The sequence below is a fragment of the Dryobates pubescens genome, chromosome Z (genome assembly GCF_014839835.1).
Source record: "Dryobates pubescens isolate bDryPub1 chromosome Z, bDryPub1.pri, whole genome shotgun sequence".
NCBI classification, from domain to species: Eukaryota; Metazoa; Chordata; class Aves; order Piciformes; family Picidae; genus Dryobates; species Dryobates pubescens.
In genome coordinates, this window is record NC_071657.1 from 136650085 (window position 1) to 136667101 (window position 17017).

The window sequence follows — 17017 nt, forward strand, 5'->3', positions numbered from 1 at the left end:
GTACTTGTCTTCTCCCCCCTCCCCCCAAATAATTAACAACAGAGAAGTTTTGAGATGATTAAATGTAGAGCTTCCCAGTCCCAGAAAAACTTCAAACAGGGACTAAGATGATTGTGCTCCTGCTCAGGAGGACCTGAATGGTACAGGTATTCCATCAGGTCTAAGAACTGCAGTCAACTACATTAGAATAGGATAGGATAGGATAGGATAGGATAGGATAGGATAGGATAGGATAGGATAGGATAGGATAGGATAGGATGGAATGGCATGGCATGGCATGGCATGGCATAGAATAGAATAGAATGGAAGGGAAGGGAAGGGAAGGGAAGGGAAGGGAAGGGAAGGGAAGGGAAGGGAAGGGAATGGGACAGAATGGAATGGAAGAGAAGAGAAGAGAAGAGAAGAGAAGAGAAGAGAAGAGAAGAGAAGAGAAGAGAAGAGAAGAGAAGAGAAGAGAAGAGAAAAGAAAAGAGAAGGGAAGGGGATGGAATGGAATGGAATGGAATGGAATGGAATGGAATGGAATGGAATGGAATGGAATGGAATGGAATGGAATAGAATGGAATAGAATAGGAGATCATCCAGTCCAACCTATCACCCAACACCATCTCATCAACTAAACCATGGCACCAAGTGCCTCATCCAGTCTCCTCTTAAACACCTCCAGGGATGGTGACTCCACCACCTCCCTGGGCAGCACATTCCAGTGGCCAAACACTCTAAGGATGCCTGGAGAAGTCTCTCCCACAAAGTGCTCAGAAGTCAGGGGATGTTTTTAGATTATTCTGTGAGAGTGTGGGTGACAGTGTGTGTGGAAGCATTATTACTAATTTCTCAACTAGCAAACTTAAAAGAACACCCCATATATGAAGAGCTATTCAGCTCCAGCCTGCAAGTTCAAGACTGAGAGAGGCCTTTAGTAAAACATCCACAGAGTGTGAAAAAGATCAACATGTGAATCAGTTTGTGGCAGCCAGAGATGCATCTTGGCAGGCAGCAGATTTCTTCCAGTGAGTAGACTGCAATGGGCATCATCTGCTCCAAGAGGAGAGTCACTGAGTCACTTTACCTTGGACAATCCTGTGGAGGAGTTAAGTTTTGCTCCAAGAAACCAGATTCTGCAAAGTTACACTCTGCTTCGTGGATTCAGTCACAGAATCACAGAGTTTCAGGGGCTGGGAGGGACCTCCAAAGCTCATCCAGTCCAAGCCCCCTGCCAGAGCAGGAGCACCCAGAGCAGATCACACAGGAACACATCCAGGCAGGCCTTGAATATCTCCAGAGAGGGAGACTCCACAACCCCCCTGGGCAGCCACTTCCAGGGCTCTGTTACCCTCACAGGGAAAACAATTTTCCTTCTGTTTCCATGGCACTTCCTCTGCCTCAGCTTCCACCACTGCCCCTTGTGCTGGCATTGGGCATCACCCAGCAGAGCCTGGCTCCAGCCTCTCAGGACTCACCCTGCACATCTTTATAGCCATTGATGAGGTCACCTCTCAGTCTCCACTTCTCTAAGCTATAGAGCCCTCAGCTCCCTCAGTCTCTCCTCGTACAGAAGATATTCCATTCCCTTCACCATCCTCGTAGCTCTGCTCTGGACTCTCTCAAGCAGCTAACTGTCTTTCTTGAACTGAGGGGCTCAGAACTGGACACAATATTCCAGATGTGGCCTCACCAGTGCAGAGTAGAGAGGGAAGAGAACCTCTCTCGACCTACAAACCACTGCCTTTCTAATCCACTCCAGAATGGCATTGGCCTTCCTGGCTGCAAGAGCACACTGAGCCCCATTCATTCCAATTCAGTTTAGCCTTCTCTGTTCACCTTGACTCATGGAAGAGTTTTCTTTATCTTTGCTGTTACTGAGAGTCTCATAAATGAAGGAGACAGCACATCCCATTGCCTTGGACTGAAGTATTCCTAAATAAGAATCAATAAAACAACAGCAGTGTTAGGAAATGAAACAGATTAGCCCTTATGTCTGCTTTGACAAACATTGACTCACATTGTAATTAGCCAATGCACTAATGCTGAAATTTCTACATTACTGGAATATTGCATCCAGCTCTGGGCTCCTCAGTTCAGGAGGAACAGGGATCTGCTGGAGAGTCCAAGGGAGGGCTACAAGGATGATGAAGGGAGTGGGGCACTGCCTGGTGAGGAGAGGCTGAGAGCCCTGGGGCTGTTTAGTCTGGAGAGGAGAAGGCTGAGAGGGGATCTGATCAATGTCTATCAATATCTGAGGGCTGGGGGTCAGGAAGGAAGGGACAGGGACAGGCTCTGCTCACTTGTGCCTTGGGATAGGACAAGGAGCAATGGATGGAAACTGCAGCACAGGAAGTTCCACCTCAACATGAGGAAGAACTTCTTTACTGCAAGGGTGACAGAGCACTGGAAGAGGCTGCCCAGAGAGGTTGTGGAGTCTCCTTCTCTGGAGCCTTTCCAGCCCCTGTCTGGATGTGTTCCTGTGTGACCTGTGCTGGATTCTGTGGTCCTGTTCTGGCAGGGGGGTTGGACTGGAAGATCTGCAGAGGTTACTTCCAACCCCTAACATCCTGTGAGCCTGTTATTAAAGTAGAATAGAATAGAAATAGAATAGAAATGAATAGAAATGAATAGAAATGAATAGAATAGAATAGAATAGAATAGAATAGAATAGAAAGGAATAGAATGGAATGGAATGGAATGGAATGGAATGGAATGGAATGGAATGGAATGGAATGGAATGGAATAGAATAGAATAGAATAGAATAGAATAGAAATAGGAATAGAATAGAATAGAAATAGGAATAGGAATAGACTAGAATAGAAATTAGATTAGAATAGAATGGAATAGAGAATTAACCAGGTTGGAAAAGACCTTTGACATCATCGAGTCCAACCTATGAACCAACACCACCTAATCACTGGTATGGTCAAGGCTTTCCTGAGATGTGGGATCCAGAATAAACAAACTCCATAGCACAGCAACCTGTAGTTCTGCTAAACTTACATAGAATACATACATAGAATACATAGAATAAACCAGGTTGGAAGAGACCTTCAAGATCATCGCATCCAACCCATCAACCAATCCAACACCACCCAAGCAACTAACCCACAGCACCAAGTACCCCATCAAGTCTTCTCCTAAAAACCTCCAGTGATGGTGACTCCACCACCTCCCCAGGCAGCCCATTCCAATGGGCAATCACTCTTTCTGTATAGAACTTTTTTCTAACATCCAGCCTGAACCTCCCCTGGCGCAGCCTGAGACTGTGTCCTCTTGTTCTGGTACTGCTTGCCTGGGAGAAGAGACCAACATCCGTCTGTCTACAACCTCCCTTCAGGTAGTTGTAGAGAGTAATAAGGTCACCCCTGAGTCTCCTCTTCTCCAGGCTAAGCAACCCCAGCTCCCTCAGCCTCTCCTCGTAAGGCTTATACATACATACATAGAATACATATATAGAATAAACCAGGTTGGAAGAGACCTTCAAGATCATCGCGTCCAACCCATCACCAATCCAACACCGCCCAAGCAACTAACCCACGGCACCAAGCACCCTGTCAAGTCTTCTCCTAAAAACCTCCAGTGATGGCGACTCCAAACCCCTCACCAACTTGAAGTAACTTGCATTTTCACAACTTCTGAAATACAAATTGCATTACTCAAATAGCATTGTTCAATATCAGAAGTCCCAATTAAAGAAGCCCTTTTAAGTTTACTGGAGACAAGCAATGCTGAGATCATTATCTGAAGAAAGCTGGGGGAGCTGACATGAAAGGAAACATAATTGGCTCTGAAGGAACTACAAACTTAGAGCTGTGATAAAGAATGAAAATGCAAATGGTTAAGCAAGAAACAAAAAAACCAACAACCTGGACTGATTTGCAGGAGAGGTATGAAGGAAGAAGAAAAAAATACCTTTTGTTCTGTCTAAACAGAGTTCAATTGGCATGAAAATAATACAATGATAAAACCCAAATAAATCCTTCAATCTAAATTTCTGGCTCATAGTTCAAATAAGATTTCATTTGAAAGACTCATTTTTTCAATTGTATGTTTTTGGGTGGCTGTGGTATGAAGTTTTGGTCACAGATGCTGCTGATGTTCACCATCCAGAATGGAGATTTCTTTAATAGAATAGAATAGAATAGAATAGACCAGGCCAGGTTGGAAGAGACCTTCAAGACCATCGCGTCCAACCTATCATCCAACACCACCTAATCAACTAACCCATGGCACCAAGCACCCCATCAAGTCTCCTCCTGAACACCTCCAATGATGGTGATTCCACCACCTCCCCAGGCAGCCCATTCCAATGGGCAATCTCTCTCTCTGTAGAGAACTTCTTCCTAACATCCAGCCTCAACCTCCCCTGGCACAGCTTGAGACTGTGTCCTCTTGTTCTGGTGCTGGCTGGCTGCCTGGCAGAAGAGACCAACATCCGTCTGTCTACAACCTCCCTTCAGGTAGTTGTAGAGAGCAAGAAGGTCATCCCTGAGTCTCCTCTTCTCCAGGCTAAGCAACCCCAGCTCCCTCAGCCTCTCCTCACAGGGCTGTGCTCCAAACCCCTCACCAACTTTGTTGTCCTTCTCTGGACTCGTTCCAGCAAGTCAACCTCCTTCCTAAACTGAGGGGCCCAGAACTGGACACAGGACTCAAGGTGTGGCCTAACCAGTGCAGTGTACAGGGCAGAATGACCTCCCTGCTCCTGCTGGCCACACTGTTCCTGATGCAGGCCAGGATGCCCTTGGCCCTCTTGGCTGCCTGGGCACACTGCTGGCTCATGTTCAGCCTACCATCAACCAGCACCCCCAGGTCCCTCTCTGCCTGGCTGCTCTCAGCCACTCTGACCCCAGCCTGTAGCACTGCATGGGGTTGTTGTGGCCAATGTGCAGAACCTGGCACTTGGATGTGTTCAGTCTCCTCCCCTTGGACTCTGCCCATCTGCCCAGCCTGTCCAGGTCCCTCTGCAGAGCCTCTCTACCCTCCAGCAGATCAACTCCTGCCCCCAGCTTGGTGTCGTCAGCAAATTTACTGATGATGGACTCGATGCCCTCGTCCAGATCATCAATAAAGATGTTAAAGAGCATGGGGCCCAGCACTGATCCCTGGGGCACACCACTGGTGACTGGCTGCCAGCTGGATGTGGCACCATTCACCACCACTCTCTGGGCTCAGCCTCCAGCCAGTTCCTAACCCATCACAGTGTGCTCCCATCCAAGCCATGGGCTGACAGCTTGGCCAGCAGTTTGCTGTGGTGTCAAAAGCTGTTTGTTTGGTTTGTTGTGGGGTTTTTTGTTTTGTTGTTTTTTACAGACATTGGTTTTATGAAAGTGGTATTTATGATGAGGGTGCTATGTGAACTCTGCCCTTTTTGGACAGGCAGTTCCACCATTTGACAGTTGCTTGAGTCCATACTTAACCTGATGAACATATTACCTCCCTCAGTTTTCCTGCTCTTTCTCTTTAAAGCTGCTGGAGTCAGACACTTAGCTCTGATTTATGGAAGTGGATTGGCTGGCTTAGGAAGGAAAGGCCAGACAGTTCACAGCTGTAGACAGTATTTATTCTCCTCAGTTAGGTGTGCAGAAATCTCCCCTAAATGAGACCAACACGACATTCTGCTGTCCAGAAACGAAACAGCCATGAGAATCAGCACTGCAGCACCATCTGCTTTTGAAAGGCTGCTTTGAGATGCTTATTTAAGCTGCATGTGACTGAATTTTCAGCTTTGAGAAGAAAGAAAAACTTACCCAAAACTTTGGCTTAAGGCAGCTGATGATTAATTTCGTTCCAAACATGCCCTAATTTATTATGGAATGCCTTCCAACTTTAAAGGGAAGGAAAACAGAAGATAGGGGAGAAAACACCACCACCCCTGGTGTTAAATGAGTGCTGTTATGATTGAGATTCCAAAGACAAGGTCACAGCTCCACAGTTAACTCACCTTCATTTCTGGGAACATAAGGTTTTATACACTGCAACACAGTGATAACCTTAATGCCTTGAAACACACATTTCCCCCTGTGACTGCTCTGCTGTGTGCTGGGCTGTTTGCTCAATTTGTTTGCTTTACAGGAAAGATTGCCACATCAATCTTTCTTTCCTATTCCTTTCCTGTTTAGATCATTTCTCTGACACCATCTGTGGTTTGTTAATGTAATCAGCCAAAAGATCTGTGAAGACTTCATTCCAAACATCCTTTTAGGAATTCAGAGCTCAGTTGTACAAAGCCAATCACACATCTGAACGCTAAACGACGACTGTGAGGTTCCCTGGCTCAAATCTCTGCTTGCAGTGGTAAGCAGCTTTAGACTTAGAGCAGCAGTTTCCCTTTTATTTCCCCCAAACCAGCTGTAAAAAATGATAACCAGCTTTAAACTTGTCATCCTAAAGGATTCCCTTTATGCTGAGTAAAGCTGTGTGGTATACCTCTTTCCAGGCTGATAGATGAAGATGCAGCACATTCTCGGTGGCCTCTGCTGATCTGTGGGCTCACAGCTCCCATGTGAAGAGAAAGGGCAAGCTGGGGAGGGTTCAGATTCCAGTGTCTTGAATGCATCTCTAAACTAACTCCACCCTCCTCTCATCTTCAGCATTTGGGGAATATATTTGCAAGTATAAAGCAAGATAAATCCTTTCAGGCTCCAGCATTTAATTAAGCTTTCAGCTATCTTTGTGAATGAACCAAGAGCATCTAATATGCCTGTCTGCAGGGAACAGATCAGGAGCACCACTCCATCTGTGAAGCTGTTTGCTATCAGCTGGAAAAATCTCTTCTCAATTAGCCTCTCTCTGTGCCTAACTTCCTCTGGAACGTTGACTCTATCAGAGCTGAATCCCCATTGTAATAAATTTACTTCACAAAAAAAGGTACTTTTACCTCCCTCATGATGGCCTAGAAGCATAGAATGGTCTGGCTTGGAAGGGACCTCCCAAGGTCATCCAGTCCAACCCCTTCTGCAGTCAGCAGGGACATCCCCAACTGGATCAGGTTGCCCAGAGCCCTGTCCAGCCTCACCTTGAATATCTCCAGGCACGGAGCTTCAAGCACCTCCCTGGGCAACCTGTTCCAGTGTTCCACCACCCTCATGGTAAAGAACCTGCTCCTAACATCCAATCTAAATCTGCTCTGCTCCAGTCTGAAGCCATTGCCCCTCATCGCGTCCCTGCAGGCCTTTGCAAACAGTCTCTCTCCATCCTTCTTGTGGTCCCCTTCAGGTACTGGCAGGCTGCTATTAGGTCTCCCCAGAGCCTTCTCTTCTCCAGGCTGAACACCCCCAGCTCCCTCAGCCTGTCCTTGCAGCAGAGGTGCTCCAACCCCTTGATCATTTTCAGGTTTAAGCTGTGGCACAATAAGCTGGCTAAAAGGTATAGCAACAAGCATGAGAAGGATGGTGTTAAATGACTTCAAAAGTTGAAGTGCTCCAGGTTGTAGAGCAGATAAGAGCAGAATTGTTCTATAATGTTCTGATCTTCTTTCTTCTCTCATATACTCTTTTGTTCTAAGTAAATGAATGTACAATTCCCACAGTGGGAAATACCTTGGTTTAGTGCCTAATGGCAAATGGCAAGGATTTATAAAGGTATCATAGAATCATAGAATCAATAAGGTTGGAAAAGACCTCAAAGATCATCAAGTCCAATCTGTCACCACAGACCCCATGACTACTAAACCATAGCACCAAGTGCCACATCCAATCCCTTTCTGAACACCTCCAGGGATGGTGACTCCACAACCTCCCTGGGAAGCACATTCCAAGGGCTAACAACTCTCTCTGTGAAGAACTTTGTCCTAACATCCAGCCTAAACCTCCCCTGGTGCAGCTTGAGACTGTGTCCTCTTGTTCTGGTGCTGGTTGCCTGGGAGAAGAGACCAGCCCCCACCTGCCTACAACCTCCCTTCCCATCCCAAGTGTAACTGCTTACAGGGACCACCTGGAACACTTCACTCCACAAAAGCAAAACCCAGAAGGACCTTATCTACTACAGAGAATTTTCTGTCATCTAGTTGGTCTAACATGTACATCCCACAGAATGCTTCATGGTAACCTCTTGGGTAAACCAGTTTTGGAACAGATTATGTGTTCCTTAAGCACCCAATCCCCATTTACTACCAAGGTCACAAATGTAAAGAAAGACTAGGTGATAATGGCCTTTTCCTGCAGTATGTGAGAACTGATGACACTAATATGTCTGAAACAAATTGTTCCTAGCAACTGTAAGATGCTCAAGAGCCAAGGTCACCAAAATGATTTAGAGCAGCAGGTTCACATGGCAAAATATGAATCAGATACGCCAAATGTCAAACATTTGTACTTCAGCTCTTCATGTATCAAACTATCACAGTATCACAGTGTAACTAAGGTTGGAAGAGACCTCAAAGATCATCGAGTCCAACCTGTCTCCACAGACCTCATGACTAGACCATGGCACCAAGTGCCACGTCCAATCCCCTCTTGAACACCTCCAGGGATGGTGACTCCACCACCTCCCTGGGCAGCACATTCCAATGGCTAACAACTCTCTCTGGGAAGAACTTTCTCCTCACCTCCAGCCTAAACTTCCCCTGGCACAGCTTGAGACTGTGTCCTCTTGTTCTGGTGCTGCTTGCCTGGGAGAAGAGACCAACTCCCTCCTGGCTACAACCTCCCTTCAGGTAGTTGTAGACAGCAATGAGGTCTCCCCTGAGCCTCCTCTTCTCCAGGCTAAACAATCCCAGCTCCCTCAGCCTCTCCTCACAGGGCTGTGCTCAAGGCCTCTCCCCAGCCTTGTTGCCCTTCTCTGGACACGTTCAAGTGTCTCGATGTCCTTCTTAAACTGAGGGGCCCAGAACTGGACACAGGACTCAAGGTGTGGCCTAACCAGTGCTGAGCACAGGGCACAATGACTTCCCTGCTCCTGCTGGCCACACTATTCCTAATGAAGGCCATGGTACCAGTGGCCTTCTTGGCCACCTGGGCACACTGCTGGCTCATGTTTAGGCAGCTGTCAATCAGCACCCCCAGGTCCCTCTCTGTTTGGGCACTCTCCAGCCACTCTGCCCCCAGCCTGTAGCTCTGCATGGGGTTGCTGTGGCCAAAGTGCAGCACCTGGCACTTGGACTTGTTGAATGCCATCCCATTGGACTCTGCCCATCTGTCCAGTTGGTTGAGGTCCCTCTGCAGAGCCTTTCTACCCTCTAACTGACCAACATCTCCTCCTAACTTGGTGTCATCTCAGTACTTGAAAGAGGAGCTACACAGTTTTCCTGTGCTTTATAGTATGATCACAATTCAGACATCACATAGAATACATAGAATAAACCAGGTTGGAAGAGACCTTCAAGATCATCACGTCCAACCCTTCAACCAATCCAACACCACCTAACATTATCACAAAACATTATAAACTGCCACAGCTAAGTCAAGGTTGAGTCTGTCTCTACCTGTATTGTTCAAGCTGGCCTCCTTGAGTATGCAGCATAAGGTTTCAAGCAAATTGAAGCAAAGACTTTCCCTTTCTGAGAATGACCTTTACATTAAGTATTCCTAAATCAAAGAATCATAGAATCAATAAGGTTGGAAAAGGCCTCAGATATATCAAGTCCAACCTCTCACCCAACACCTCATGACTAACTAAACCACGGCGCCAAGTGCCACGTCCAATCCCTTTTTGCACACCTCCAGGGACAGTGACTCCACCACCTGCCTGGACAGCACATTCCAATGGCCTATTTGAAGATCAGTCAGCATTGGACCAGCTCTCTTTCTGTTTCCCCTCTCTGCAGGCCCTCTACCCATAAGACCATTCTCCCCATACCATCTGCCCCACCCCTGACTACCACTCCTATCTTCCTTATTCGACCCCATTCCACCGCAGTGCCACGAACACAGCACCATGCTGCCCACCTCTGGCTTACTTTGTCTATCATTTTGCTGCACAGTGCTAATCAACCACTGAGATGCTCTGGGGAATGAGGTCTGTAAATAGCAAGCTCTCCCTCCAACACAGCTGACAGAAAATCAACACCATAAGTATCTTCCAAAATAGCTGCTTGTACACTGGGGCTGGGTGACAGGCCATGGCAGTGGCACAAGATTTCTCTCTATCAATTAAGGAGCACATGCTTCCCCATGCTTAAGACTGTGTCAACAGAACAAGAGGACACAGTCTTAAGCTGTGCCAGGGGAGGTTTAGGGTTGCTTAACCTGGAGGAGGCTCAGGGGAGACCTTATTGCTGTCCGCAACTACCTGAAGGGAGGTAGTAGCCAGGTGGGGGTTGGTCTCTTCTCCTGGGTGGGCAGCACCAGAACAAGAGGACACAGTCTCAAGCTGTGCCAGGGGAGGTTCAGGCTGGATGTTAGGAAGAAGTTCTTCCCAGAAAGAGAGATTGGCCATTGGAATGGGCTGCCCAGGGAGGTGGTGGAGTCACCATCTCTGGAGGTGTTTAGGAAGAGACTGGATGGGGTGCTTGGTGCCATGGGTTAGTTGCTGAGATGGTGTTGGGTGATAGGCTGGACTGGATGATCTCAAAGGTCTTTCCTTGATGATCTGTGAGGTCTTTTCCAACCAGGTTAACTCTATTCTATTGGCTTATTCTATTCTATTCTAATCAGCTGCTGTGGAAAGCTACCTGCAAGCTTCATGTAAAGAAATAAATATTCTAAATAAATTTTCTTATTAAAGAAACAACCAAAGAAACATAAAGGGATCAAAAAAAGCATTTCTTCAGTTTGCTGCACACAAATGCAGCTAAGGAGGATTAAGGGTATTTAATGCTCTTGTATTTTAATATTACCTTTAAGGAAGATGTAACATGGAAAGTATTGCCCCAGTTCTACTGCTGCCTATCATCAATACAGGCAGAGACAGATCATGGGTTAGGCCCAGGAAAGTAAAGTGCTCTTTGACTTCCAAGATCTCTGAAAGCACTCAGATTTTCTACCTGCTTTCAGCAAACCAGGACTTTTTAGGGTGTCAGGTAACCATAAGACTAGGGGGAGTGGAGCAAAACTAGAAATGGGTAGATTCAGATTGGATTTTAGGAAGAACTTCCCTGTGAGGGTGGTGAGAGACTGAAACAGGTTGCCCAAGGAGATGGTGCAAGCCTCATCCCTGGTTTGAAGGCAAGGTTGGATGTGGTTGTGAGCAACCTGCTGTAGTGTGAGGTGTGCCTGCCCATGGCAGGGGGGCTGGAACTGGATGATCCTTGGGGTCCCTTCCAACCCTGACAATTCTGTGATTCTATGGCCACACTGCCGTCATGTACCAAGGAAACACCTTTTCACACCACCGTTTTTGGTTTCCACCAGACATCCCCCAGAGCAGGCTCAGCTCTGGTGTGAGCCATCGCACAGCTATGGTGGGGCCTGGAACCCCGGCTGCAGCCTGGAACCCCAGGGTACGCTGTGTGCGTTTGTAACGTCCCGTGCAGAGCGCGGAGAGGGAGTCAGAGCTCTGGTGAACGCTTATCACGCCCTCAGCATTCCTGTTGGAGAAGAAGTGTATTCACAACAGTGTTTCAGATGGCTCTACCTCAGAGCGAGCCGCACGCCGTCGAACCTCGGCCTCCGAGACGCCACAACGCCAGCCGGCCACCCGAGTGCCTCCCAGCCTGCACCGCGCCGCCGCGGCCCGGCCGTCCTCTCAAACTACACGGCCCGAGCCGCACCGCCAATAGCTCTGGGCGCGACGCGGGCGCGATGCACGCCGGGAAGCGTAGTCCCCGCCAGCTTTTCCGCCGTCTCCCCTCCCACCGCTCTCCGACGGCGTCCCGAACTTCCCGCGCACGCTCTGCGCCACGTACGATCTGGCGTCACACGGCCGCGCGCACCTCCCGCCCGCTCGCGGGGCCAATCAGGGGCGCCGGCAGTGCGAGGGGGCCCCTCGCGACCTTTGACCTGGCGCTGAGCGCGAGCGGCCGCTCGTTCGCTTCCCCGCCCCTCCCGCCGTGTCAGCCGCAGCCGCAGGAGGCGGCGGAGCGCCCGCCTGCCCGCCCCCGCCGCCCTCGCCTTCGCCGCCGGCCCCGGCCCCGGCCCCGGCTCCGACTCGCCCCGCCGAGCGTCGTCCCCAGCACCGGGCGAAGTGGAGCCGGCAAGGCCAGGAAGACGCTGCCTCCTTCTGCTCTCCTCTCCCTACTCCCCCGGCCGGGTCCATCAACATGGCGAGCGCCTCGTACCACATCTCCAACCTGCTGGAGAAAATGACATCCAGCGACAAGGACTTCAGGTGGGAGCCGCCGCCGCGCCCCCTCCCCCGCGCCCTCCTGCGCCCGCCCCGCCCCCGCCTCGCCGCTGCCGCCGGACTCGCGCCCGCAGGCCCCGCGCCGCCCTGCCCCCATGGCCGCCTCCGCGCCGGCCCCAGGCCTGGCGCCGCCGCTGTCAGGGCGGCGGCAGGTGCTTGGCGGCGGGGAGGCCTGCAGGGCCCGGTGCCGCCAGCCGGGGCTGTTCCCGCCTCGCCACCTCTCGTGGTGAGTAAGGAGTCACCCTCCCCGGCCCCCCTAGTGGGGCTGGGCGCGGATCTGCTGCTCCCCCGGGCAGAAAGTTGCCGGGAGAGGGTCGCCTCTTCTCGTTGCCTGTGAAGGTCGGCGCACGGCAGCTCGCGAGAAACTGCGGCCTCCACACGGTGCGGGCAGAGGTCCCAGGCAGCCGGCAGATGCTAAGCGGTCATCAGTTTCGCTGATGTTCTCGGGGATAGGCGAAGGAGGAGGTCAAGAGTTCGAATTTGAGCCCTCGCAGATGGGTGAAGCCCGGAGCAACCAGCTGTCGCTGAATTTGCTTTAAGTACCGGAGGTTGGGTGAGATGACCTCCCTTGGGTCCTTCCCCCGTCTCGAAACATACGAATGATGTGAATCTGCGGATAGGAGCTGGGAGGGCCACTCAGCACCGTGGGCTTCAACATCCTAAGGTCACATGCTTCCCGGATGCTACATCTTGCAGACAGAGGGGCTTTGTGCACCTCACATAGCTCAGTAATGCTTCCAGAGAGAGAAGCCCAACTAAGTCTTACGGGGACAGCACTGATAGATGTGATTTAGAGCCTAAGATCTGCCACAAGAGCACTGGATCGTTTGCTTGCTCTGCAATCAATAGCAGATAAAATGCAGATACCCGACTCTCTCAAATGGTGTAAACAAGCTATTGTGAAACAGCAGAGATGACTAAAAACGCTAGATTAAGAGGAATTACATTCATTTGTATTTTATGCAAACAGGAATCCACATTTGAAGCCTCTTTATGTCACAGACAAGGGAATAGGCATGGAATAAACTGGGGATTTGTTGCTTTGCTGCAGCATTACAGTGCTTAGCTTATAGTTAAAGAGGTTGTTGGCAACCAAACAAGTTTCTTGTTAATGTATTAAAATCTAAAAGAAAACCAAATGTGATGATTTTCTTTCAAGCCACTGAATCAAATATATCACCTAAAACACTTTTTGAGGTGATATCTGAGCAAATCTGTTGAGAAGACACATGTTCCTGGTGATAATTTTGTTTACTATATCTTCCAATTAAAAAGGGGATTTAATACATGTCTATAAATACTTGAGGGCTGGGGGTCAAGAGGGAGGGGACAGGCTCTGCTGAGGGGACAGGCTCTGCTCAGTTGCATCCTGTGACAGGACAAGGGGCAATGGATGGAAACTCCAGCCCAGGAGGTTCCACCTCAACAGGAGGAGGAACTTCTTCACTGCGAGGGTCCCAGAGCACTGGAAGAGGCTGCCCAGAGAGGTTGTGGAGTCTCCTTCTCTGGAGCCTTTCCAGCCCTGTCTGGATGTGTTCCTGTGTGACCTGGGCTGGATTCTATGCTCCTATCTGGCAGAGGGGTTGGACTTGGTGATCTTCAGAGGTCCCTTCCAACCCCTAACATCCTGTAATCCTATAAATTAAAGTGTTTTATGAAACTCCTTCTGTTTCAACTTCAGAGCTGATCAGATTTGACAGGAGTACAGAAAATAATATTTGTAAATCTTACATGTTCACTCTTGAGACTTCTTGGGCTCCCTTAATGTGATCCTGTGATTAGAAAACACTGGAGTTGGTTTTTGACAGACCTGTGGCACTGGACACAAATGTGATGATGGGTTTTCCCTTCAGATTTTAGTGTCATGGTAGTTCTTGGAGAACCTAGATTAAAATTGTTTGAAGTAGGAAGGTTACTGATTAGCCTAAGACAGCAGCCTAAAATTGCCTGATTTACTTCAATTGCAGTCAAACCAGATTCAGCCAACTTTTATCCTTAAAGGTCACTGCAGGTTTTTTTATACTTTTATCATGCTAATTTGTGCCTGTGATTAAGGGAGCTCTTCTGTTTTGTGCTTAAGGGGAGGACGATTTACAAAACAATCCAATGGGATTTGCAACTAAATACTGATTTTTGATGAGTTTAAAACTTTCTGTATAAAAGGAGTCCAAGGTGGGGGTAAGAAGGACTTTTTTTTTTTTAATCCACAACTGCATGTGCCTAAAATTTGGTTTGTGTTTGCCTTAGGAGAGCACAGTGTAGAAATTCAATGGCATCCTGGCCTGCATCAGGAAGAGTGTGGCCAGCAGGAGCAGGGAAGTCATTCTGCCCTGTGCTCAGCACTGGTTAGGCCACACCTTGAGTCCTGTGTCCAGTTCTGGGCCCCTCAGTATAGGAAAGATGTTGAGCTGCTGGAAGGTGTCCAGAGAAGGGCAAGAAAGCTGGGGAGGGGTCTGGAGCACAGCCCTGTGAGGAGAGGCTGAGGGAGCTGGGGTTGCTTAGCCTGGAGAAGAGGAGGCTCAGGGGAGACCTTCTTGCTCTCTCCAACTCCCTGAAGGGAGGTTGTAGCCAGGTGGGGGTTGGTCTCTTCTCCCAGGCAGCCAGCACCAGAACAAGAGGACACAGTCTCAAGCTGTGCCAGGGGAGGTTTAGGCTGGATGTTAGGAAGAAGTTCTTCATAGAAAGAGAGATTGGTCATTGGGATGTGCTGCCCAGGGAGGTGGTGGAGTCACCATCCCTGGAGCTGTTCAGGAAGAGACTGGATAGGGGTGCTTGGTGCCATGGTTTAGTTGATTAGAAGGTGTTGGGTGGTAGGTTGGACTGGATGATCTCTGAGGTCTTTTCCAACCTGGTTAATTCTATTCTATTCTAATGACTTTTTCAAGGAGCTTTGCACAACTTCAGCATTCTCAAACAGAAAACAAAAAAAAAAAAACAATAAAACCTGTGGATTAAAATCTGCCTTTACAAGCAATAAAAATGAGTGATGACCTTTACAAACTGTTTGTCACACCGCAACATGTTGTTGTGAAACCTGAGGTGTGTCACAGATTTGCACAATGGAGGAAATGGTATTTAGCACTAGTAGTTGTCAGTGCATTTATTCTTCTGCATGTTTGAAGAGGGAGAGTGTAGTTCACTTGTTGGTGACAGGGAGCTGAGTGTTAACCACAGTTCACTGTAAAATTTAATCCTTCCCTTTTTTTTTTTGGCTAAACTGACTTTATGGTTGGGGGGTTTGTTGTCCAGAAACTCAGACTTGCATTCTAAAATGAGCACCCATGTAAGGTGTCGCCTTGCTGTATGGCAGTGGGAGAAGCAGACTCCTTGCTGGAGGTGAATGACTGATCTTGAGTGCAAGATACAAGGAGCTGCTGGCACGTTGCTGCTCTGCACCAGGTTAGGTTTGACGTGCCTGAGGAGGAAGCAGTTGTCACTGCAAGCCACATCTGAACTGCTACAGACCATGTTTCTAAACACCAGCTAGTCTGAAATACAGTTGCCAGGCCTGCCTACACCATTGTTGGTGGTTGTTTTTTAATGGAGGAGTCCATCAGTCGTAGTTGGGTGCTGAAGCTGCTCATGGACTGAAGATGTGCAAGCTCTGCTTGGTTTAGGAACTTGTCACAAGCTGAGTTCACAATGCATGTGAACTCTTGAGGCTAGGAAGTGGGAGCTGTTGACCAAGAATGTGAGGGGAGACTATTCAGATTCCAGGAGAAGGGGGTAAGTGTAGCAGTAACATGGAGACTGGTTTTGAATGTTCAGCCATGAAAATGATCAGGGGGTTGGAGCACCTCTACTACAAAGAGGCTGAGGGAACTGGGGGTGTTCAGCCTTGAAACATGAGGCTCCAGGGAGACCTAACAGCAGCCTGAAGGGGGCTACAAAATGGGAGGGAGAGAGACTGTTTGCCAAGACCTGCAGTGACAGGACCAGGGACAATGGCTTCAAACTAGAGCAGAGCAGATTTAGATTGGATGTGAGGAGCAAGTTCTTTACCATGAGGGTGGTGGCACCCTGGAACAGGTTGCCCAGGGTGGTGGTTTGGGCCCCATCCCTGGAGATATTCAAGGTGAGGCTGGACAATGCTGTGGGCAGCCTGCTCTAGTGGAGGATGTCCCTGCTGACTGCAGAGGGGGTTGGACTAGATGGCCTTTGGAGGTCCATCACCTTTACTTCTCAAATAACCTTTTTCCTTGGCATGCTGATGCCATTCACGTTCATCATCTGTTCATGAACCCATCTGGTTCCTGTCAGATTACAGGTTTGCCTCAGTGGGACTGCTGAAGTGAATGAAAAATATGTGAGGTCTTATCTTCGAAACACCTTGGGACAGACTACATTAAAAGCCAGGACAAGTAAAGGTCCTTTATGTCAGGGTCAGCATCTGGCACTTGTGAGGCATATTAAGACTCTGCAGAATATCCAGCAGGTCAGGCTGCAGAGAAACCCTTCCAAGTCTGACCTGAGCTGGAGTGATGGCTGTTGAGGCTGTTATGCCTGAAGTCCACGTGTCAACTTTAACTGTTTGATTGCAAACCATCTTTGTCTGAGGCTTTGAATGGAGGTTGGGATTGATGCTGAAGCCCATGGGATTCATAACTGTGTAACACATCTGTGTGTTCACTTCTGAGGAGAGAGGGTACTTACAAAAGACCAGATTGGAACACTGACTTCAGAAGGAAGAGAAACCAAAGGCATAAAAGCAATGTTTTTGCAAAGTAACTTCTCAGTATGTTCTTACATGGGTGGGTATGGCAGTGCTCTTCATTAATGAATTTGCTTGATCTGTCAGTAATGAATTCT

The 17017-nt window shown here is 48.7% G+C and overlaps 1 protein-coding gene across 1 annotated transcript in view; it reads left to right on the top strand.

Moving 5' to 3' along the window:
• Nucleotides 1-11850: 11850 nt before the first annotated feature.
• The window catches only part of CAND1 (cullin associated and neddylation dissociated 1), a 35795-nt gene continuing 30628 nt past the window's right edge, over nt 11851-17017 (top strand). Inside the window, exon 1 of the mRNA XM_054178307.1 lies at nt 11851-12193. Coding sequence (XP_054034282.1) covers nt 12126-12193 — 68 coding nt within the window. The 5' untranslated portion in view covers nt 11851-12125. The remainder of the gene's footprint in view (nt 12194-17017) is intronic.